The following is a 24,716-nucleotide window of genomic DNA, read 5'->3' as shown; positions in this document are numbered from 1 at the left end:
CAATTTTTTTTAAAAAGATTACTTCGATCAACAAACATAATCAAAATATAGTTAAATTCAAATTGATATCACTTTGATTTAATTATTATTAAGATTAGAAGCATATATCCACTATTGGTATTTTTTAACCAAGAAACTTGGGTACAACATGGTTTTCATGTAAAAAGTTTTGATAACTTTTGTTTGTATTTCAATAACAAAAAATTAATCCATCTTTAGACAACCAATTAAAATAATTAAATATTATGAAACACCGTATTTTTTTCATACTTTACTTCGATGAAAAACATTATTTTCATTTGTTTTTTTTAATTAATCTAGTTCTGTTCCCTTATGTTTTTAATTTTTTTTTCTTCCTCCCTCTTCTTCTCTGTCAATAAGAGACCACAAGAAAACGCATTTTATCTTTTTCTTTCCTTCGCACTCTCACCACTGAGACCATACTTCCCTCTATCCTTCTTACATCTTCTCAACCCTCTGTAAGTTCTCTCTCTCACTCTTTCACTTCTTATATTATATTTCATGTAGGATTCATGATTCATCTTTATTTTATTTTCATCTATCTCTCTCTAATGGTAGTTGTTTATTTAATTAAATGTTGGGTTGCACCGGGAAAATGTGGTTATCTTTACCCTGTTACACATTTCCTATGTTTACAATTCCTAATCAAAATTTGATGATTTAGGTCTACCCATCATCACTGAAACCTGAAAAATGTCTCTTGTAATCCCCTCATCCTCTGCAGTCCCTTTGCATTTTTCTAAATTGGAGATTAACAGTTTGAGTTCCCACCAAAAATTTGCCTCTAATTTCTTCATCCCTTTTCATCATGAAGTGGGCTTCTGTTGCAAACCAAGGCATATCGGGGTCCACGTGAGAAATGAACCGAATGTTCTTCATAAGTATACAGTTAGGTCTAAGGGGTTTGATTTTGAGTCGATTGACAATGAGACCTTGAGTTTTGATGACGATGATGTTGAAGATATGGGGTCGCCTTGGGAAGGTGCTGTTGTGTACAAGAGAAATGCCTCAATTTTACATTTGGAATACTGCACTACCTTGGAGAGATTAGGTCTAGCAAAGCTTTCAACCGATCTCTCAAAAACTAGAGCTGCTGCTATGGGATTGCGTGTTACCAAAGCTGTGAGAGACTTTCCAAATGGTACTCCTGTTCAGATATCTGTAGATGTGACCAGGAAGAAGAAAAAATTGAGGCTTGATGGGATCATAAAAACTGTCATCACTCTTCTTTGCAATAGGTACTCCCTTTAATTCATGAATTGGCATTGCCTACTTTCAAGTGCTTTTGCAAATATTTTTTTTATCATGTCTTAGTTTAGCATTTTCCCTGATTTTACTCTGCTTCATCTTTATTTTGACAATGATAATTAGTTCAGTTTCTCATAAGTTAAACAGTAAAACTATTATGATGGAGTATATTTTTGCATTACAGTAATGATTGTCTAGATGCTCATTTATGCATTATTATCAATTTGTTTTGCATATCAATCCATCTAATATACCGTAAAAATGATAATAAGGCAGGAATAGATCATCCCTTGACACCTGATACCAGTCTTAGGTTTAGATATTGACTTACTCTCCTCTCTCTTCCCTTTCTTTAGATTAGTTAAACCCAAAACCATATAGGATTTTTTCTTAACAGGAATAGTTAAGTTGCCTTTTATCTCAAGATTAGGAGTCACAACCTTTTTAATGATGAAAAAATAATCATTCATCAATTATTGCCGGGAGATCCTCCTTAGTTATAAAGGCCATTCAGAATTGCCGTGCAGTTCCAACATTCTATTGGGAACTGGATAAGAAATGGAAGGAAGGCAAAATTCCTTTGTTGATTGAGTGTATCTCTAAAGAATCTTGATATTTAAGAGACAGGCCTCTTCCTAGTCTCAATTGTATTTCATCAAGTGACAACTCTGCTTGTCAACTTCATTTCCTATTTATGGAGGAAGCTACTATAAACCTACCCTCGATAAGCCTATTCAGTTGAGAGGCCCATTCCCCTTCTTTCTTGAATAACCCCTTCGTATTTCTTTGACTAACTAGCTCTTCTAAATAATTACTAACATACCTAACTGGCTGACCTATTGATACTTCGCCCCTGAACATTCACGTTGTCTTCAAGGTTAACAATATATTGTTGCAGATAATAAAATTCTATTAACTAGGGTCTCACAACATAAAACATGATACGATTTGCAGTTCATCAAATTACTGAAATTTCTCTTAATACCTCTCCATTCCTCTGAATTACTTTGATCTCTCTTGGTCTATTGTAACTACATAAGAAATTAAGGAAGCCAAGTATGTTGTTGTTTTAATCGGAAGGACATATTGTGTTGTTGTATAAGTTAAGGGAGGTTTGTAGAGGGTAAAAGAAGGGACATGTAACAATTGAAATTAATTTAAAGATTAGGGAGTGTGAGTGTAATTCGCCCCATTTTTATTGTGGTCCGTGGTGGAGTGAAGTGCAGAGGTCTTACTGAGGAAAATCCAGAAGTTTCAATTAGCTAATGGGTTTAAATTACTTTGGTATAAAATTTGATGTTACAGACTTTGCTGACATGGATATTAGTTATCAACTTCCTCTTCACACCGTTCAATATTGGTCATGCTCATTTGTGCATCATTTAAATTGGATGGTCATAAACATCCTCTTCAAACTTTTTAGATATAACATTGGAAGCTTTAAATCCTGAAATTGATTACTTTCTAACTTCCATACCACTCTGTCCTTCACTGAATCAAACCAGATGCTTTCACTGAAATATAACTGCATTCAACTTGAATTTGAACTTGACTTAGAACTTTTTGTTCTACCTTCTATTCTCTTCATTGAACTGTACTATTATCTAGAATGAACTACTAGCACATCTGCTTCCAAGATGTAGAGTAACTAACTATATTTATATGCTTATCCCAAAACCTTCTGAATTTCCAGTTCGATACAAATGCTTTATTTCCAATATTATCACCCCCTCCTTGCATGCCAGAAGTGGTAAATGTGTAATTGTTGTTGATATTCCTTCGACAATAGGTTGACCTCTGTCACCTAATTTTGAAGTGATATGCTATGACTGGCTTGTTTTTTGAAGAATAATTGCTTGTTACGTAGTTGTTTTGCATTATTCGTCTCCATTGATTAAATCTCACACCAATGCTCCATTAGGTGTAACATGGAAGATTCTTGGGTAGCTGAAGTAACATGATATGTCATAAGTTTACAGTAGCTGCTAACAGGTTAATTCCTTTAGCTGTCTGGATGCCGTTCATCGCAAGTACCATTTTATATTGCGTTCACCTGACTTAGTTATCGAGTATCTTTCTGGATAATTATTTTAGTGTTTCATCAATATATGAGGTATCAAATAGTGTAAATATAATACTTTCATTCAATGACTTGTTGAAGAAACCAAAATGTAGGCCAGAAAAAAAAAATATTTGTCATGTCCATGTGAAAGTAAAAAAGAAAAAGGAAAAAAGGTCATACCGAGTATGCCCCTGTCATGTTCAACAATGCATTACTTCCGCAACATAGAATTTCTTATTTCCATGTGATTTTCTATTGAAGGTGTTGCATGCCATCTGCTGAGAGCATATTCTCTGAGTTCTCACTTTTACTCACTGACGAACCCATTGAAGAACCAGAGACTATTGATATGGGCATTATTTTTGGGGAAGAAAAACTTACAAACGGTGGTAAGGATGACGATGATGACGATGCACTTATTGATTTGGAGGACCAATTATATTTTCCTTCACAAGAGAATCAAATTGACATTTCAAAGAACATAAGGGACAGGGTGCATCTTGAGATTACCATGAATTCAGTATGTGATCCTGGGTGCAAAGGCATGTGCTTGAAATGTGGCCAAAACTTCAACACTGGCAACTGCTCTTGTAGCAAGGAGGAAGTAAAAGAAAAAAGCTATGGCCCGCTTGGAGATTTAAAAGAGAAGATGCAGTTGTAGCATTTATGAAGTTCATGCAGTATTTGCTCAAAAATTCTGTATCATTATGTGTAGAAGTTCTGATCTTGATGGATTTTTTATGTTCTGACATTCTCAAGAGCCTAGCAAGGGCTCTTGAATCCATGGTCATTCATGGCATGGATGATAGATGTTATAGATATATGCATGGTTCATTTTCTAGTAGCAGCTACGCCTCAAAGCCTGTCTCTGGTATTAGCATTATCTAAATCTCCTCTTACTTGGATTTTACTAAGATAGTTCGATTTAAAAGATTAGAAGATGGTTGCAGTGATTTGCGTATTAATTGTCATCTTTTTCTGATGTCAATTCTTGTATACTTTTAATTTTAAAACATATTTAAAAGAGTTTGATATTCTTTTTGGATTTTTTAATATGAAAAACGTTTTTAATACACTTCTTTACAGGCTGTCATGGAAATCTTACGGGAATTAAACTGTACACACGTTTTTAACAAGAAAAAGTCAAATTATGGTGTTATGCCCCATGTATGAGGAGAGATTTATCTGCAGCTCTCCTATTTAGATGCGTGCATAAATTCTGCAGACACAAGACTCACATGAAAATAAGAATGTGCAAAATGAAGGGAGTCAAGTAAAGTAATCTTATTAAAATGATATATTTTATTTATTAAACCAATGACATAATATCAACAGAATTAAAATAGGCATATGTATGACAGAATGATTACTATAGAACATAAGCGACTCTTTTGTTTCTATTTGCACATAAAAGGAAAAATGTTTGAGTTTACAGGGGACAAATGCATTTTTTTTAAACTAATTTCCATTGATTTTATCAGATTCAGATAAATCAACACTAAATGCTTTATTCTTTTATAATTTTAATTTACTTACATATTTGAAAATGTTGGTTTGATGCTCAATTTAGATTTCATATTTTGTTCTCTAAAATAAAATGTTCTGTTGCTAACCTTATTAGTTATCGGTTAATATTATTTCACTTTGCAACTTGCACAATTTTTATATTTTTATGAATATGTGCTTTTAATTTTATTTCTTTTATATTTAAGTTTTTATTTATGTTTCTTATCTCTTGGAAGTAAACACTTAAATCTATTAACTTACGTGTGTGTGTATGTTAATATGTTAATAAATTAAAAACTCATTCAATGCTCATATGTAAAAAACCAATGAAAAATACTTTTCAATATAATAATACTTTTCAATTATATATCACATTTTATTCGAAAAATAAACAAAATAAAAAAATAATTATAAATTATTTGTAAACAAATGATATAATAATATAAAAAATTAAATTTCATGTGAAATTGGTTTTCATTATCCAGTAAAACACATGCAAAGAAACGCATGTGTATAGAAATGTTGTGTATAGAATATGGGTTCACTAATTTTATTCATATTATACTCTATCATACTTATATTATAAAAAGATGACTTAATTATAGTTTGGATACTATAAGTTTGGGAACTTTCGGTGGAGTTCGTATTCATTTTTTGTGGTACACTGAGTCTTTAAAATTTCAAAACTTTTCAATTGAGTCTTTGTCAACCATATATTTTTTTGTTACTTATATGATGTGATAGTCATCTTGTATGATTATTCCGCTTAAATCTCATCACATAATACATTATTTGCAAACTACCATAATGATCTCTCTAAAGGATTTGCTACTACATTAACCTAGAATTATCCTTAAAACTAATAAATATTATAATTTTATGAAATACAAAATTAAAAAATTGAAAAATATATAATATTACAACAGGAAACACACAAGAAAAATCATTTAGCAAGATATAACTCCTTTTTTTATACAAGATAAAAGTCATAAGTAAAATCACCTTACTGCATCAAAGTTATTCAAGGAAACAAACCAAAAGGAACCACTTAATCATACAATTTATAGAAATCATACTCATTTCCCAAAATTTCTATATAACAACTTTTCCAACATCTATTCCTACAAATTTCATAACCCCGATAGTAGCAACCACAAATCAATTTATGTCATCTAGCAATTTCATCCACATTTAATAATCACAAAGCACAAATCAAATTCTCTTTCTCTCACAACAGTTTTAACTTCCTCTACGCAAAAGAAAATCATCATTGTAGACATCATTCATTATAGTTTTGTTTCTCTTGGAAAATTTCTTAAGCTTTAACAACATTTACACACAAAAATCAAATCGCTACTTTATACTTCAACAATAAAACACTAAATTTACAAAGAAAAATAGTTTCTCTTACCTTATAGTCTTAAGCTAACACTGTTATCCATAAATAGTTCCACATGTTAAAACACTCTATCTACACAACAAAAGACTCAAATGTTTATCAAAACACAACATTAGGGTCTTAACCAAAGGAAATCTTATTAAGGACGAATGGAAGCAACATGTAAAGAGAAAAGGAGCTTGCATGTAGGAGAAAACAAATTTTTGTATATAGAGAATGAGCAAAATTTCAAACTCACCGTTAAGAGATATTGAATGAGAGTTTTGGTAGGACTCTTCGTGTAGATTATTTTAGTAGTAGTGAATCTTCAAATGAATTATAATTGAATCAGAAATTTATGGTAGAAAAAACGAATTTTGGAGAGAAATAGGACTAGAGAGGAAAATGGACTTTCTAAGAGAGAAAGAGATATGATTTCGGGTTCTCACAACATTCTTAGTAAACATTTGAGCTGAAAAAAATGTTAAATGGTTAAACAGTTTAAACCATCAATCTAACATATAATTTGGCACGTAAACGTGTAGTTGGGTTAATTAGAAAACTATATCTGTTTACTTTTCAAGTTTGATAATCAAATTATATCAAAGTTTGGAAATTTTTTTTTTTAATATTGTGTGTAAGTTAAAAGATAAAAAATATATTTAATGATCTTTAACATGTTTCACAATTTCAAAAAAAAAATTATATCTATTTTGACGTCCAAAATAATTTCCTAATTGACCCGCCACTAGTTAAAAGGAGTAGGAAGCATTACGCTATTTATAAGAGAATCATTACCCGCAAAGAACATAACACCTATGAAGGAACATGCAAACCAACAACAGATATGGAGAAGAACATATCAAAGCATAAATCTAAAAAAAAACATAATTCTAGAATTTTAGTTTACTGTTTTCAAATATTGTATTTATTTGGTAAAAAAACAAACATAAAAAGACAATGTTCACGTGTTAGACCGTTAGATACATGTCATTCTTCTCTATGATTAAAGATGAAAATAACAGAAAATAAGCAAATAAACCTGACATGCCACACTATCATAATAAGGCGAAAAAAAAATGTCACCTAAAGCATACGAAATTTTCTAAATTTTGCATTCTTCATCCATCAATTGCACTTTCCACGTGCATATCTCCTTAGGCTCGTAGCTCCACAAAATATGTATGTCAAGCCAATGGTCACGAGACAAAATTCAAATTACACATGCAGATATTAATTTCTTCCACTTTTTTATTATTAAATAACTTTTTACTAGACAGTTTATTTCAACTAAATATTTCTTATTCTAAAAATTTGTATCACATATAATATTTATTAAATTTAATATTAGTGAAAAATTATTTAATATGTTATTAATGTATGCTAAATTTAAGATACAGTATTATTTAAGTCTCAATTTGTTTTTATCTATATGAACATATTTTAAAAATAATGTTTTAGTCTTCGTATCGTTTTTCATGATGAATGTTTTTTTCTTCTTTATAGAACTTGTTTAGCTGGGTAAGAGATGAAGTTTCTCAACTATCAGTTTTAAAGTATAAATTAATTTTAACTGAAAAATTAAAGTAACTAAGTCACATTTTATTCTTAAAATTAATGTAATATATATTTGTAAAGTTTGTAAGAATCATCAGTGCAGTGCATAGGCTGCACTAAAGCTGTGATATTGAGATAGGAAAGTGTTTCTGATATTTAAAGTGCTGCATTATGAACCCAATTCATGATTCAGTTATGTAAAACTCTATTTTTTAAGTTTGGTACCTACCAATTGCATTGTCAATTCCTTACCCAAACAAGCAAGACAAAAACAAAGTTCACAACTAATCTAACTCGCAAAAAGAACAAATATTCAGACCTGCCATGAGTACCACAGCAAAATTTATGAAGGACCTACATTAGTTCGGACTGTGCCAATAAATTGAAATGCTGCATAAAATTTCTCTCTTTTCGTATAAATTTACAGGTATCCATAAATCTATGGAATGCCAAATTCCAGAAAATAAAAATAAAAAGTGAATAATACTTACAAAAATGGACAAAAGAATAAGAACATTGAATAGAAAGATGTGAACAATAAAACTTGGATTATGAACAGCAGCATCATCATCTGACAGTGGAAGCAACTGTGTGTGCCCACCATCGGAGACTATCTTTCATGTCAGTTTCGTTGTTCAAAGCAGGTATTTTCCAATTCACCAAGGGGTTCTCTTTTTTTCTCCTACCATATTCCTGAACCTCCCATGCTTCAGAAAGGTAAGGCCTTGGGACATTTAACTCATCACAATCTTCTTCTTCTTCCTTCTTCCCTAGCCTTTGCAGCCCAGGAATAATTGAAGCCAAGCTTGTGTTTTTATCCTCCTCTAAGAAAACAAAACCCAGATCCATGAACCCTTTTAGCTCCTCAAATTCAAGGTCTGACAAACTCTTGCTCTCCCTCCTCTTCCTAGTTCCATTGCCTGAAATTTTGCAACTTTTTCTGTTCTCAGGACACAACACCTCACGGGGCCTAACCTGTGTTGGACTCTCACGTTCTGAGTCAGTGACTTCTTTTCCTGAGAGAATGGTTTGGAGCTTTGGCGGGGGAAGAAGTACAGAGTCTGGAGAAAGAGAATCATGGTTGAATCTTGTGCTTGTCATGGATTGGTCAATCATGGATCTGGTGTGGCTGGTTCGGATCAAGGGAAGCTTTGGTTCTAATTCTTCTTCTTCTTCTTCTTTTTCTTCTTTTTTCTCATATTCTAGATTTTCTTTACCACTTGTAATTGATGTGTCAGGGTTGGAATTTTCCTTCAAAATGTTAACCTGAAACCAGCAAGAATCAAAGAGGTCTAGAACAGCCTTGGTTTCCATGGCGGCTGTGGAGGAAAACCAGAAGGGAAAAAACCTCTGTAAATTGCGTGGTAGAGGGAGTGATTTTACACAGGCCAGGTGGCTATCTACAATATATATACACCATAATTCATGACCGTATTGCCCTTCATGTTACCCTCTAATTACAATAATTAATACCAATTGTTTGCACGTTTTGAATTAAGTTGGTTGGGGATTTCTTTTTCATTGCATGTGTGATATATAATATTATTTTTTATTTTGGCGAGTGAAAAGTAGTATTCCGTGGAAAGGAAAATGGTGTTCGGAATTAGGTGGTTCTATGAAGAAGTAAAAGGAAGAGATGATTGAGGTGGAACAGTGAATTATGGATGCTACTAGATAAAGCTAGATACAAGGTTGTGGGATTGTTTACAATGCGACAACATGTTACTTATCAACTAATAATGTTTATCCTGTTATCTCTAGATTCTGACATTTTACTGGTTTTCTTCTATTGTTGTTTGAACATTGCAAGTAAAATTAGTGGCTCTAACTGCGCCAATTATTGGTAGTTGCTTCAAAATTACACAAACTTTAATTGTCTATGTCAATGGTCAGGATTTTCTTCTATTTGCATGTTTTTCTCCTTTTTTTTTTTTTTTTACAGTTTTTACCGTTGTATGATTAGTAGGTTTAGAAGGAGCAAGGAATTTAACTTCCGCGTTGTAAATGATTTGTGATAAGTTAAGCCACACGCGGTTTTTTCTTTTGTATACATAACATACACGAGACCAATATTAAAAGCTTTAACATTATGAGAAACAAAAAACGTCAACTGATAGTGTGAGTTTTACTCGGATCACGTGTGAACAACAATAGCACCCTTAATTTTGTGTTTCCAAATAAATTTAAAGAACGCTGTTGACCGTTAGTAAAACAGATGTCATAAGGGAGTGTACTAAAAAAACATCGATATACGGTTGCATCGTTTTTAACGATAATAATTCAAACGTTGTATAGTGTAGGAATACTGATGTCGTGTAAAGTACCTAATTGTATAAGATACCGTTTTATGTACTATACCTCTCTCTTGTTAACACTAACTACGTGTGATTCTGAAAATGAATAAAATAATTATTTGGTGGTGTTGACCATTAGTTGCCTTCTCACGTGTTTATCTATGTGAATAAAATATTCTTTCGGACACGTATTGATAGTCAAATTCAAAATATTTTTTATATTCCAAAACTAAGTTCGCAAGGTTCCTTTGGTATAAATTAGGCAGCAGAATTTCTTTTAAAAAGTTTAGACAATATGAAAACGAATACACTTCACGACAATGTCATACTCATTCTAATAATTCATCTCTATTACTTTAGAGAGGAAAAAGTCACAAAAATGACCACGTTTAACAGCGATTAGTCCTTCATCATAATATAATAAAAAAATGAATTTTAGATCAACTTAAACCAAAACAAAACATAGATCGAATCAACTAATCATCGCTTATAATACCTGTATTCTAAAATGGAAAATTCAATACTCAACCAAAAGTACGCTATTGAACGAGTCTCAAAACCAAGAGAAAGAAAAGAAAAGAAAAACAGGGGTATCAATTTAGTATTTTCACCAAAGATTCTTATTAAATCCGTTCCTTAAAGTTTTAACTTTTTTTTTTTTTTAAAGTCGTTAGAACTTTCAACGTGACAGCATTTAGTTTAGAAGTGTTTTTTACAAGAACTTAGGACGGAAATTTCTTAAAAGAATAATCATTTTTAACCCATAATCACTATATATAATCAAACGCTAATAATTTGTAGATAATATGATATTATTAATGAATTACTTATGAAAAAATTTTGTAAATAAATTATCGATAAATAATTTTATCTACAAAAAATATTTCGTAGATAATTAATTGAAAATTTTATCTACAAAATTTTAATGTTAAAAATTATCTACAAAAATAATTTGTGAGAAAAATATTTGAATTATCTAAGAAAAATTTCGTAAATAACGTAAGTAGATAATATATTTATGAAATTCTTTATAGATAATTACATACGAAAATCTTTAATTACGAAATTTTTTTAGATAACTTAAATATGAAAAAAATAATAATAAACATATTCTAGAATCCCTACCATCATATATATATATATATATATATATATATATATTAATTTTATAAATACATTAACAAAATTAGTCTACTTACTTTCAACACTAAAAAAAAAAAGTCATGTAATCTATATTGACCATTTTTAGAATTCATACAAATAACAAATAGCCCTTATCATTTTATACATTTTTTCAACAACAAAAGCACTTTAATTCTCTTCACATCTAAAGAGGTTCATACCACAAGAAGCATTTAAAGAAGCTAAATGAAAAAGGAAAAAAACCACTTTATTCCATTGAATGTGTGCTTCGTAGGTGTGTGCCAATGACATTGAATCAACTTGCAGTAAGTTCCACTTATGTTAAGTTGTCCTGCATTTCCTTTCCAATGCACCTACCAAATCATTAAGCACAAATATCAAGTTCAATATGCATATAATGATGTACTTAGGTAACATCTAAGTTATGTATCAAAAGACATTATAAATTACTCCTCTCATCTTATGGAAAGACATTATGAACAAGTATTTCCAAGAGAACTTTTCAATTTCCTTTACAACAATTTTCAAAAGGAAGAAAAAGATAATATTAAAATATAAGAAATAAGTATAAGTTAATTTATTTCTCAAGCTCAAGCTGAACAAGCATAACACTATTGATTAAAGACTCTAGTCAAAATGAAATATTTAATTTCCAATCATAATCCTAATTTAGAAGCAAGCCAGCACATTACGTAAAATAAGGCACACCCGGAATACTAATGAATTACATCAAATAAGTACATTTCCCCGTTGTATAAAATATATTTCAAAATATATTATTTGTTAAGTAGGAAAAAAAAAACTTAAAAGGAAAACACAATCAATACGAATGATTTAAGCATGAGTTTTATTCAATGTGCTGTAAGCTGAGAATGTTAACAACCTCAAATTTAGTATTCAATAGTTAAGAACAAATATGCATAGAGAATAGTTATTTACATCTTAAATAATAAGTTCTATACCTAAAATAACATTTTAATTCTTTAAATTTAGCATACAGAAACTAAACTTGGATTTCTTTTAACTTTGAATGACTTAAGAAAAGATTTTTCAAACTTAGTGGACTAGAAGCAATATTATTCTAATATTAGCATAGACACATGTTTTAGGCCCATTTACTTATAATTTCAAAGACTAGTTTTGTGTGTATATATTATACTTTTTGTAACATTTCATACACATTCAATAATACACAATTCTTTTTCATATATGTTTTTATTTTCTATGTAAAATGATATTATATTAGTAGATGATGATACTGTAATGTTACTAAGTTAATATACAAAAGAAATTTGTATTTATTAAGAGTAAAGTGAAATGAATGAAAAAAAAATGCTGATGAATGGAGGAAAAAAGAAGAAAAAATAACTCTTAAGACATTTCTATAAAAAACATATAAAAATAATTGTTATTTTAAGAAAATAATAAATAATTTCTTGTAAAGTGTAAAATAAAAATAATAATTATTTACCGAATTTTCACACTCATAAATTTATTATGTAACATAATTCTAATTTGTTACATTAAATAACCCAATTTAATTGATTAAATTGAATCGTTCGGAATTTGTTAATTTACACCCTACTCTTTGGTAGGAATTTGAGAGGGGATTTCTAACTTTTTTTACTTTGATGTTAGAACCTAATTTCTAACATGAGTGATAGATGAACTCAAGTGATTACTTTTTTCTATCCTTATAAATAAATATGTAAGTCTCAATTCTCTCATTCTTTATAAGTTTTGGCTCTCTCTTATTTCTTCTTGGTTAGATCATTTCAGAGGTCTTCATTTTTGTAGCAAAATCTCAAGTGGTCCCTCCATTTTCATTTGACTCAATTGAGTCCCTAATTTTGAAAATTCGTTGCAATCAGTTTCTTTCCGTTAGTTGTACAGTAACGATGTTAATTATGTGCCACGTGTCAATGGTTTTTTTTATTTTTTTTATAATTAAAAAAAAATTGCCACGTGGCAGAGACAATGTGATGTGGCAGTGGTAGTGCCACGTGTCACTGTTGGATGTGAAAAGTCTCAATGTAGTCCTATATTTGTTATTTTGTCTCAATTTGGTCCCAAATTTTTTAAAATTGAATCAATTTCATCCCTATATCAAATTTAATTTTTATATAAATTTTACAATGCTATTTTTATTATAGTTGATATTTTTAACAAAATTGAGTTTATTTAAATGTATATTTTGCATTGATATTTATTTAATTTTTTTTAAATATTTATATATCTATAATTTATAGATAAATGTTAGAATTTATATTTAAAATTTTATATTTGAATTTATAAAGTTTTTATTTTTAAATCAACTCTAACATTTGTCTATAAATTATTGATATATAAATATTTGAAACAATATTTAAATAAAGTTCAATGCAAAATATACATTTAAATAAACTAAATTTTGTTAAAAATATCAACTATAATAAAAATATTATTGTAAAATTTATATAAAAATTAAATTTGATATAGGGATGAAATTGATTCAATTTTAAAAAATTTGGGACCAAATTAAGACAAAATAACAAATAGAGTGACTACAATGAGAATTTTCACATCCAACAGTGACACATGGCACTGCCACTGCCAATCACATTGTCTCTACCACGTGGCACAATGTCAGATTGACATGTGGCAATTTTAATTTAAAAATAAAAATAAAAATAAAAATAAATAAAAATAAATAAAAAAAATCACGTGATGACAAGTGACACATAATTAACACCGTTACTGTACAACTAAGGGAAAGTAATTGATTGCAACGAATTTTCAAAAATAAAGACTCAATTGAGTCAAATGAAAATAGAAGACCTACTTAAAATTTCGCTACAAAAATAGAGATATCTGAAATGATGTAACCTTTCTTCTTTTGTCCATTCAAATATCGTTAATTTCAGAATTCAACGACACTAAAAAAATTTCGTACCAAGACGTCAAGTATTTTTATAGAAAATATTGTGACTAAAATAAAAATAAATAAGAAAAAAAACTATTAATATATATATATATATATATTAAAAAATATTATTTAAACGAACCTTATAAGAGATAAAAAAGGAAAAAAAAATTTAAAAGATAAGATAAGATTAACATAAACATTATATTCAATGACTAACAAATCATAACTTAAAAAAATTAAAATAAAAGAAAATTTTTACTTATAAATAGATGGAATGAAAAAGAAAATATAAAAAACACGAATGAGAGATAAAATACAAGATAAAGAAAAAGAGAGACAAAAATAGATATGATTTAAGAAATTTTCATCATGTGTTTTAAGAAATTTAAGATATCACCAAAACATGTGTTTTATTAATGCTTTATTTATTTAAAACTAAATATTCTTTTCCTTTTTTATATATATTTTCATCATTTTATATTCTGCTATATACTTATCCATTTAATTTATTTCATGTGTTTTATTAATGCCTTATTTATTTAAAACTAAATATTCTTTTCCTTTTTTTATAAATATTTTCATCATTTTATATTCTGCTATATACTTATCCATTTAATTTATTTCATTTAGTTTATTTCTAATCATACACTGGTTTCCTTTATTTATATAATTATCTATAGTTACGTTCAGATTTTATTAATTTTAATTTATTTTTAACCACAAACTATTCCATTTTACTTATTTAATTTAGTATCTTGATCACTTAGGTACACTTTCTATTTATTTATTTATGTTATTCAATATTCAATTATGTTTATTAATTTATAGTTATGTTGTTTAATTATTTTCACGCATTGATCATCTTCATTAAATTTTTAATTATATTATTTAATTTATCTTTTGGTTTTTTTATATTGGAGAAGGTTATCTTGCTCCGACATCTTCTTTCTTTATATGCATGTATTAAGAAATGTATAGAAATAATTTATTTTCAAAATTTTAAATTTTTTTTTACTTTAAAATATTTTACATATCATTTTTATTTTTTTCCTTTTTCATAATTATTAAATCAATATTATTGTGAAATATTTTAGTCCATCACAAAACTAGATAATTATTACATTCTTTTCAGATTTCAATTGTAAATATGTTTTAATTATCTTTTAAAATAATTATTGCATTATGCGTATTTTAATGTAATATTTATGATAACAAATATATTTTAATAATTTTTAAATCATTATTACATTTATTCATATTTTAATTCTAATATTTATCATATTATATTTGAAGAAATATATTTCAATTATTTCTAAATTAATTATTTTTTATATTAGTAAATAATTATTATATTTATTTATTTTTAATTGTAATATTTTATATCAAAAAAATATATTTCAATTTTAAAATAATTATTATATTATATTAATAATTTAAAGAAATAAAAATCTAATTCAGAATTCTGTAACTGAATCTTGACTGATTTTGTAATAAAAAAAAGAAAGAAAAAAATAAAAAGCAAAATCACAGTCAAACTTCAGTTGCTGACTAACCACCTAGTTACAAGGGTTCTCAGTAGAACGTGCTGCTACATTGATTCATACTGTGCATGTTAGGTGCCTCATTAATTGCGCGATAGCTGCTCCAAGATTCAACATTTCTTCATATTTTGCTCTATTCACACAAAGACCTCCCGAATATAGCACTCAGAATAACTCACAGTCATTTAATTTTTAATGAACATGTCTACACCAAGAGAACAAGTAATGAAATGGTAGTCTATGACAAAGAAAATGCCATCCATATCAAAGGCATAATTCTTCTTGATTCCTTTTCTAGTGTCTTCTATTTAGTTAAGAATATGCTGGTAGTGAATACCTATTCCAGAACTACTTCCATTTTTTCACAATGCAACCTGCACCACCCCTTCTTTTTTCACAAGTCTAACTTTGCCTTCAAAAATCATCAGCTTCAAGTAGCAATCAATTCTTGAATTCTCCATAAGGACACCTTTTGTATTTAATTTAATCGAAATAATAATAGTAATCTAATTGCCTTTATAATTTTAAACTTACTGAATCACTTTCTAAATTCTATTTTATACTTCAATATCAAGATGTACATATTCAAACAGTTTATTGATTCTTTATCCTTATATAAATACATCATTTAATAACTCTGATTTATCAGTTATGGACTTATAATAATCCAAATGAAAAGGGTTCTACTTCTGCATGCATATTTTAAATCTCAAATAAATGAAGCTTCTGATTTATGGTTTGGGTGGGTGGTGGGTTTAGGGTTTAGGCTGAAATGAAAGTTGGTTTCATGTATATCACAGAAAGTGTTGAAGACCAATTCGTACGTAGACAAAGCATCTGATTGATTAGTAAATCATGGTATACACAAATCCTTGTTTTTGAAAGGGATTGATGTTGAAAGAGTTGGAGCAGTAAATAACAAGAACCTTGCAATGGAATTGTGCTGGCATATGCTGCCTGCTCCTAATTCTTTACCTGTGGCATATCCAAGTTAGGTGCTCATAGCTACCTATAAATAGCCTTCCATTTTATGATGATGCATCACACACAAATTTGGTGCTGTTGAGGAATGAGAGGGCGAAACTCCTTTTTGGCAAGAGAAGCAGAGGACTTCAAAATGCATGCTTCTAGTTTGCCAAAGGAGATTTGCCCTGCCATTTTTTCACAGTTTCTCACTCACCTCACGCATTCTATTTTACCTATTTTCTCTCTTCTGCGTTACTTTCTTGTAGTAGTAGTAGTTGTTACAGTATGATATGACTGTGTTTAATTCATTCCCTTCTTGTTTACTAAATCAGTTTAATTAATTTCTTGTTACTAAGTGTTTTCTTTTCAATATGTGACAGATTTTCAATTTTAAGTCACATGAAATGAGAGAAAGATGGCAAAAATCAGAGATTAGATACTTATGCAGTATACTGAGATGAAGGTTGCAAAGAAGCTTCCTTTTTCTGCACTACTAATGTACCTTCTGTTAGAGCGCATTACTTTTCTACTTTTTCTAGTCACAGTACTCTAGAAATCTTCAAATGTCAAAATCTCAACGCCATTATTCCAGTTTAAATAAATTTGACGCGTTATTTCACATTCAAATGTTTTGAATTCACACTGCATCATAAAAGCTAGCGTTTAATTCATTATGGTAACAAGACCTAAAAGGTTCATACACTAAAATTCAAGTGCATCTTTGAAGAATAAACCCCATTAATGTGGAATATATATATAGCTTCATGAGAGATTATTATATCTAAAGGTATCACTGTGATACAAATTGTTAATAATGCAGAAAATCCAGCAGCATCTAATAAGACCCTATATATTTGTTGAATGTTTTCGGTAGAATTGATTTTACACTGTGTAAAGTGAATGAATGAGTGCCTAAATTAAACATTATGTGCCCCGGTTTGTAAAATTCATTTTGCTTGTAAACCAAACAAGCACTTTTCAAGCATTGATTGGATTTATCTGGTGTTGATCCATGTCAGCTCGTTTTAGTTCCAGTAAATTACATTGACATATTTACATCCTCTGTTTTTTAATGATTATTTTATTATTATTGTTACTTCTTTTAAAAAATATATGTATAATATAAAAATCGAGAACAATTCAATGTTTTTAAAATAAAAGAAAAATTTGTGCAAAAGTTTCAAAAAAACTATAGTATTAGCTTATTTCAAGAAAACCGCAAAAGTGTTGTTGTGATTTAGTGTTTTTTAGTTTCTTCTACTATGTTCTTCCCTCATTTCTTCTCTGATCATTACCTTTGGAACTTGTAACTAGGCTCTAGTTGTGCATTTATTTTACATTTGTTTCTGCTCAATTATGAGTTAATGATAGAGAAAAGGTCTAGAATAAAAGGCTTGCCAGTGAACATCTTCACATGAAAATCTTAAAAGAGAAGCATCACTAAATCTAGAAAAACATGCCAGAAATTCAAGAAGTGGTTGCATTGGTTAAAAGATCATGGTTTATCATACACACGAACGTGTATTTAATATACAATCTAAACAGTTAGTTTTCCGATCAATGGCTAGACCTTTATTCTTTAACCTAAAAACTTAGTCCTGAGAAATTTTATGATACACAAACAAGCATGTAGGTATGATACTATTTAAGGTTGCCCTTCCATTATGCAACCCCTCACACTTTAAAAGGTCACTCACTACTTGCAGAATAAAACTTTAAGAACTAGACAAGAGCGGAAAGGGTGGTATCATATATATAATATAGGTATTTAACTTTTGAGAACTTTATAATTGAAAGGTGAAAGAAAAAAGAGAATAAGCTTGTTGAGAAGGAACATCCAGAGGTATGTGCTTTCCCTTACTTTTCTCTACGCTGTGTTCGTTTGTTGACAATTCCTTCTCTTATCAATAAAAGAATGCCAAATTAGCTTGATTTCCATGAAATCATTATCCAAAACTTTTGGTTGTGATATATCGTTCACTATGTGCTGTTCCCATTTCATTTTCTAAGAAGTGACTTTAAGATTGATTCAATTATATAAAACCAATGATTTATAAGTCTAAGATTTTGTATTCATTTATTATGTTGTAAATTTATTTTATTTCTAATTGATATATAAATTTTTTAATACACCAGATAGATATAGTTTGAACGTCAACTAAACATTAATAAGTAAATTAAGAGGATAATGAGATAAACTTAACAAATAATAAATATCTTTATAGATTTCACATGATATTATCTTAAAAAGTTAAATTTTATATTTAACTAAATCTTATTAAATTAATTTGTATATAAATAAGAGATATTTATACTTATTTATATACTATAAATTTGTTAGTAAAAAACAAATCTACAAAATATTATAACCCAAAAGAATAATATATTTTTATCTTCGAAAATTTACGATATTAGGGTTTAATGTAATGCGGTCGAGTGGATGGCATTTTCTATTATCACTAGAGAATCCCAGGTGATGTGATTCATAGGTGAATAATGTGCACTGTTTAAGGTAAAATGGAGTAGAGAGAAAAAAATGTTAATGAAGCAGACCTTTAAAAACAATGGATTTGAGAAAGAGGAATCTAAAAGCATCAATTCATTAGTTTGATTGTTCAACTTGTGACTTTCGAAGGACATGAAATAATGAAACTGACCAAGAGTCAATTTTTTGGCACATATGATTCATCAGATGCTTCCAACTGTAGTGAGCTTTTGGTAAGGTTTGTTGAATGATGAACTTTATGACAGTCGCGCAGACAACAAAGAAATTCTCCTAGGATAATCCCTAGCATATACCAGTACAAGAAAAAATGATTAAAATAAAAGGTAATAATAAACTTCAAACGAACAATTTAAATTAATAAACTTCTCTAAAAATGGTTAAAATAATAATCCTAGGATGAATAATTAATATATATATATATATATATATATATATATATATATATATATTCCCCTTTTTCTAAATTTGATTTTACAAAAATAAAGGTAACCAAGAGTAGAAGAAGATTAGTTTAATAAGAGCTTTTTTCTTCTTCTAAAAGTACGAGATCATTTCTATTATTTTGCATGCATGGAGTTAAACTTGTATATACACATTCTAATAGAAAAGGATAAATATATTTTAAAGCTCAACTGATACCTAGCAAGAGAAGCTAATTAGATTTATAATTCCAAATTTATATGAGTTGCAAAATGAGGTTGAGTAACTTTGAATAAATCGATATATGATATTATTTCGTTTTCTTTTTGTTCGTTATGCATGGGTTTGTTTAGGAAAGACATGAAAAAATTCGTTCCTTTATGTTAGGTATCCATGAAAACATATTCATAGTTCTTTTCTTTTATATCGTGAATATTTGTATATATTTTTCTAAAATAATTAAATAAAATTGTTCAAAAATAAATATTTAAAATATAAATTTAGGATTTTTTTAAAAAATATAATTCATATCAAATTATTCAATAAAATATTATAAATAAACTTGATTTTCCTAAAAAAAATTCAAATAAATTGTATCAACATATAAATTTTAAAAAATTAATCTTTGGACCCAAGTGACCTACCGGACCATGTTTAGTGGAATTCAATAATAATAAATTACTAATCAATTTGTCTAATAAACTATTAAAGCGTTGAAGCTTGTCGACAAGAAAAAAAATGTAATTAAAAGAATATATATATATATATATATATATATATATATATATATATATATATATATCCATCCGATATTGATAAAAGAATTTGACGACTAAAATAATATAATGAAATTAAACATAATTTTAATAGTTATTATCTATGTAAAATTACTAAAATTCATCCTAAATAGTATGAGAGTTTTTTTCTTTTTCTATTCACATTCTTTCCTTAGGTGTGAACAAATATATAGAACAAAGTTAACTTTTTTTTAATCATCAAGTACATTGATTCTGATTTTGCTTTTATAAAAACAAAAAACAAAAACTATGGCGATAGAGTAGAATAGTCAAATGATACTTTTTTACGACTATGGGTTAGGAGTATTTTTTTTTTTAATGTTTGAGATTTCAAACATCAATTAGGAAGTCCTTGAAAGTTGAACTTACTTGTTTGATAAATTTATTTTATGTTTCATTGAATGTCAAAATTAATGTCTAAGACTATCATTGCATTGCATTCAAAACAACATAATATATATTATTCAACTACGATCATTGAATGCTTTTCTGTTGAATGATATTATTCGACTAAACTTAAGTTGAAAAAAAGTTAAGTTCAACCAAACTTAACTTTATTAACTAAAATCCAAACAATATATATATATATATATATATATATATATATATATTTTGTATGTGTGTGACATTTGAAAATTGTAAGAAGGAAAAAATATTGGAAGAAGGTAAAAAAAAATGAAACATAAAGATGCATGATGCATAAATTAAGTGTGTAATTTTAGACAATGTTAAAGTAAATATCGGAAGAGAATTGCTGGGCAAATCTCCTTTGGCAGATAGCTGAGTGTGTGTGGTGATACCTGCCAAAGAGAACTTGCCCTGTAATCCATCACCAACAACAAAAGCTACTACACATTACACATAGAGCATGGGTGGTGATGGCAAAATTATTTATGCCTTCCTAGAATGGGTATATCCTATGGAACAATGCCATTCATACGCTTTTATTCCTTTCTCTTCCAACCATCCCTTTTCCGAAACTCATTTTACTCAACATAATAATTTCAACTATCTTTACTATCTACCAATATAAAACACTAAATTTCAACATTATGTTAAAGGATACTCATGGTTCCACTTTTAATATAGGAACTCCTTTATATTTTTTGATAAATCATTTATGCCCTTTATAATAAATGAGATCTTATATTTAAATTAAATTCTTATTAATTCAAAATATCGCATGGATTAAAATTTAAATAAAATATTATGAAAATTAAAATTTGAAGTTTTACAATATAAAAATTAAATTTTTGTTAGAGAATGGTTTAATTATTATACCCTAAACTTATCGTACAAATTATGTAATGCGAATATCCGTTTTAAAATTATATTACGATATATTCTATCACTATTACGAAAATGATATTTAACATAGTTTATTTATTAATATTTACATCAATTATGTCTGATATAAATGTCATTTCATTAATGTGTAATAATTTCTTTAATAGTTTTTATATCGTTTTTTTAAATCTTTAATTCTTAAACTTATATATAATCGAAACATATTATAATTATTATGATTAAAACTGATATAATATGTATTTTAGTAATTAATTTCGAATTATACTGTCGTGATACATTATAAAAAAACGATCTTTTTGAACGTTGTCATATTAAGACGATCACAATATAATTTTTTGTAGTGTGGATTCTATTGTACTATAACCTATACAAAATAATGAAATGATGACAAAATATAAAACATGGAAATTTGATTAATTCCATAAAAAAAAAAAAAAATCTTCAAATGACAATGTATGAGGAAAATAGTCTCATATTAGATAAAATCAACTTTGGTGTTTAATTTTCTTCTTCTTCTTATTATTATTATTATTAAATATGAGTATAATGTTTTCTTAGTAAACAGCACACCAAAATCGCTTTTCTTTCTATTATTTTGGTATGTGAGAGAAAAACTAAAAAGAAAACATTCATGTTCTCTTTGTAATTGTTTTTTTCTATTTAAAAAAATATTATTTTTCCCTAAAATAAGAGAGAGAAATATTATAATTTTTTTAATAAAATTACATTATTATTTACTATTATTATTTTTTTGTTCTTTTCATATTTTATTTTAATTGTAAATTCTTAGGGTTACTGGTGCCATTTGCTCAGAAATATATGCCTCTCCTAGATCCGAAGGTATATCCTCTTCTTTGAATGTTAGTTAACACATGCTTGTTGGAGAATATATATTTTCTTAAATTATTAACAACTTTTATTTAATTTTTACATAAAATATGAATTATTATCTTAAAATAAATTTAACCTACCATTTAAAAACAATAAGCTATGTTAATTGGAGTAACGCAATTGTAACATTAACCTCATTTTTGCTCTCAGCAGAACCTAATAAAATCAGAAAGGATCGAAGTCCAATGGCGACCTTTCTCTTTCCTTTGACTGAACAGACTCAAGTGTATTTTTTGGAGCGTTTTGAAAGTTATTCCCAAACATGCAAAATACAACTAAATTTGTGTAAAGTTTTACACACGGAAGCCTTTTCTTGTCTAAAAATATTCGGTGGTTTGGAACCACACTGAACACTAATATATTCTTCTGAATGAGTTAAACATCATGAATATTTCTGAATATCTCATGTATTATGAACTAATTTCCAAAGAAGCAATAATATCAGGAAATTGCTGAGAATCATTGAAGAAAATGCGAATGTATGAAAAGCATTTATCATGACATGTCTAGTAATGCATGCAATCGAATTTCTTTCTACTGCCATTAATGTTTTTTACAACTGGTAACAAAAGAATCAGCATATCCTATCGAACAATGCCTTCATTATATTCTTCTCCTTGCCATTTCCTTTTTGCTCAACCTTTCTTACTTCATTTTCTTTTTTCTTTTTACTCTTAATTACCATAATTGATCTGAATTCCCAAGTTTAATTATCAATTCAAAGTCTTTTTATCAGACAGGAAAAATCATTATGTTAATTAGAAGAAAAACATATAATGTTTCTCTTAGTGTTGTTATTCTTAGTTCAGTGTGATTTTTGTTAGAATCCTTTAGTTGTGAATGTATTTCTCTTTCTTCATTGTGTATATATTCCTCCTTTCAACGTAATAATGGACGCAGCAGTCTCTATTGATCCTTTTTCTTGTTTTCCCAAATGCTATTTTTTGATATAAAAGCTCTTCTTTTTTAAGAGTTCAATCTAAAGAGCTTTGTTGTGTTTCTTTTCAATCATGCCTCATATATAATATAAAATGTTAAGTTTAATCAGAGAATAGAATTAGCCATATATATAATAACGTTAAATTTTTTTTTTTACATAAGTGATTATTCTCATAACACAATACTGTTTTAAAAAGATTATATATATATATATATATATATATATATATATATATATATATATTACTTCTGAAATTAGTTTTAATGTTGACAATTAAATTTTATAATATATAATAAAAGTATGAAAGCTTCTAAATTATACTTGTAATTTGTACAAACTTTTAAGCCTTACATTGTTTTTCCTCGTAAAATATATATCTTTACCTACTATTTATTTATTTTTTATTAAAAAATATTAGTTATTGCATTTTGTTAGCAGAGGTTAATCCACAAATTATTTATTTTTCATTAAAGATTTTTTGTAATTCCAGGTCACATATATATAATATGTTATATTTCTTCCTTCAAATGTTAATACAATACAAAAAAAAAATATAAATAGTGACCAATTTTAGTAAGCAATAATTATCAGTAATTATAATAATCAATTTACAAAATTAAAAGTTATTGACTACAAAAATAGTTATTTTATGAATAAAAAATTATAATTAATCATTAAAGTGGTCTTTAAAATTAGTTATCTTGGTTTTATCTACAAAAGAAAATTGGTCACTAAAAATTAACAACCTAGATTTTGGATACCAAGATGAATTAGTTTCTAAATTAATTATCAATTATAATTTTTATTTATTATAATGATTATTTTAATAGCCAATAATTTTTAATTTTATAAATTAGTATCTAAATTGATCACTACAGTAACTAGTTATTTTTTGTTTCTAAGATTGGTATATAATTGAAAATTTTCTTGTAGTAGTGATAACATTATTGTTAATGGAAAAAGACTTAAGATGATGCATTTAAGGCAATATGTTAATTTCATTATAGTATTTGTATATTTGTTGATATTTTATATATTATTTATAATAAATTTATTGTCCACATATGTATTTTAAATGTATACCTTTTCATTAAAATTGGTTTAAAATTAAAATAGCTACATTTGAATTGCACAAAAAGGAAAAGTGATAACCCAAAGTTCTTAAAAAAATTCTAAAACAAAGCTTTGAGAAGAAGAAAACACACACAATTCTACAAGAAATATTAAAAAAAC

At 27.7% G+C, this 24,716-nt stretch overlaps 2 protein-coding genes across 2 annotated transcripts; one reads left to right on the top strand and one right to left on the bottom strand.

Annotated features, from left to right (window-relative positions):
* Positions 1 to 343: 343 nt before the first annotated feature.
* On the top strand, positions 344 to 4,175 carry LOC114176090 (BTB/POZ domain protein, putative (DUF177)). The gene is made up of 3 exons (XM_028061004.2): positions 344 to 479; positions 686 to 1,259; positions 3,593 to 4,175. The coding sequence occupies exons 2-3, from the start codon at positions 715 to 717 to the stop codon at positions 3,990 to 3,992; spliced, it is 945 nt and encodes a 314-aa protein (XP_027916805.1). The 5' UTR covers positions 344 to 479; positions 686 to 714; the 3' UTR covers positions 3,993 to 4,175.
* A 3,975-nt stretch (positions 4,176 to 8,150) lies between these two features.
* LOC114176754 (uncharacterized) lies at positions 8,151 to 9,271 on the bottom strand. The gene has a single exon (XM_028061895.2). It carries the CDS (start codon positions 9,084 to 9,086, stop codon positions 8,340 to 8,342), a length of 747 nt encoding a protein of 248 aa, XP_027917696.2. The 5' UTR covers positions 9,087 to 9,271; the 3' UTR covers positions 8,151 to 8,339.
* Positions 9,272 to 24,716: the final 15,445 nt, after the last annotated feature.

The sequence above is a fragment of the Vigna unguiculata genome, chromosome 3, assembly GCF_037176805.1.
Source record: "Vigna unguiculata cultivar grain cowpea cultivar isolate G323 ecotype 2 chromosome 3, ASM3717680v1, whole genome shotgun sequence".
Lineage (NCBI taxonomy): Eukaryota > Viridiplantae > Streptophyta > Magnoliopsida > Fabales > Fabaceae > Vigna > Vigna unguiculata.
This window is presented reverse-complemented; position numbering and strand designations above follow the sequence as displayed.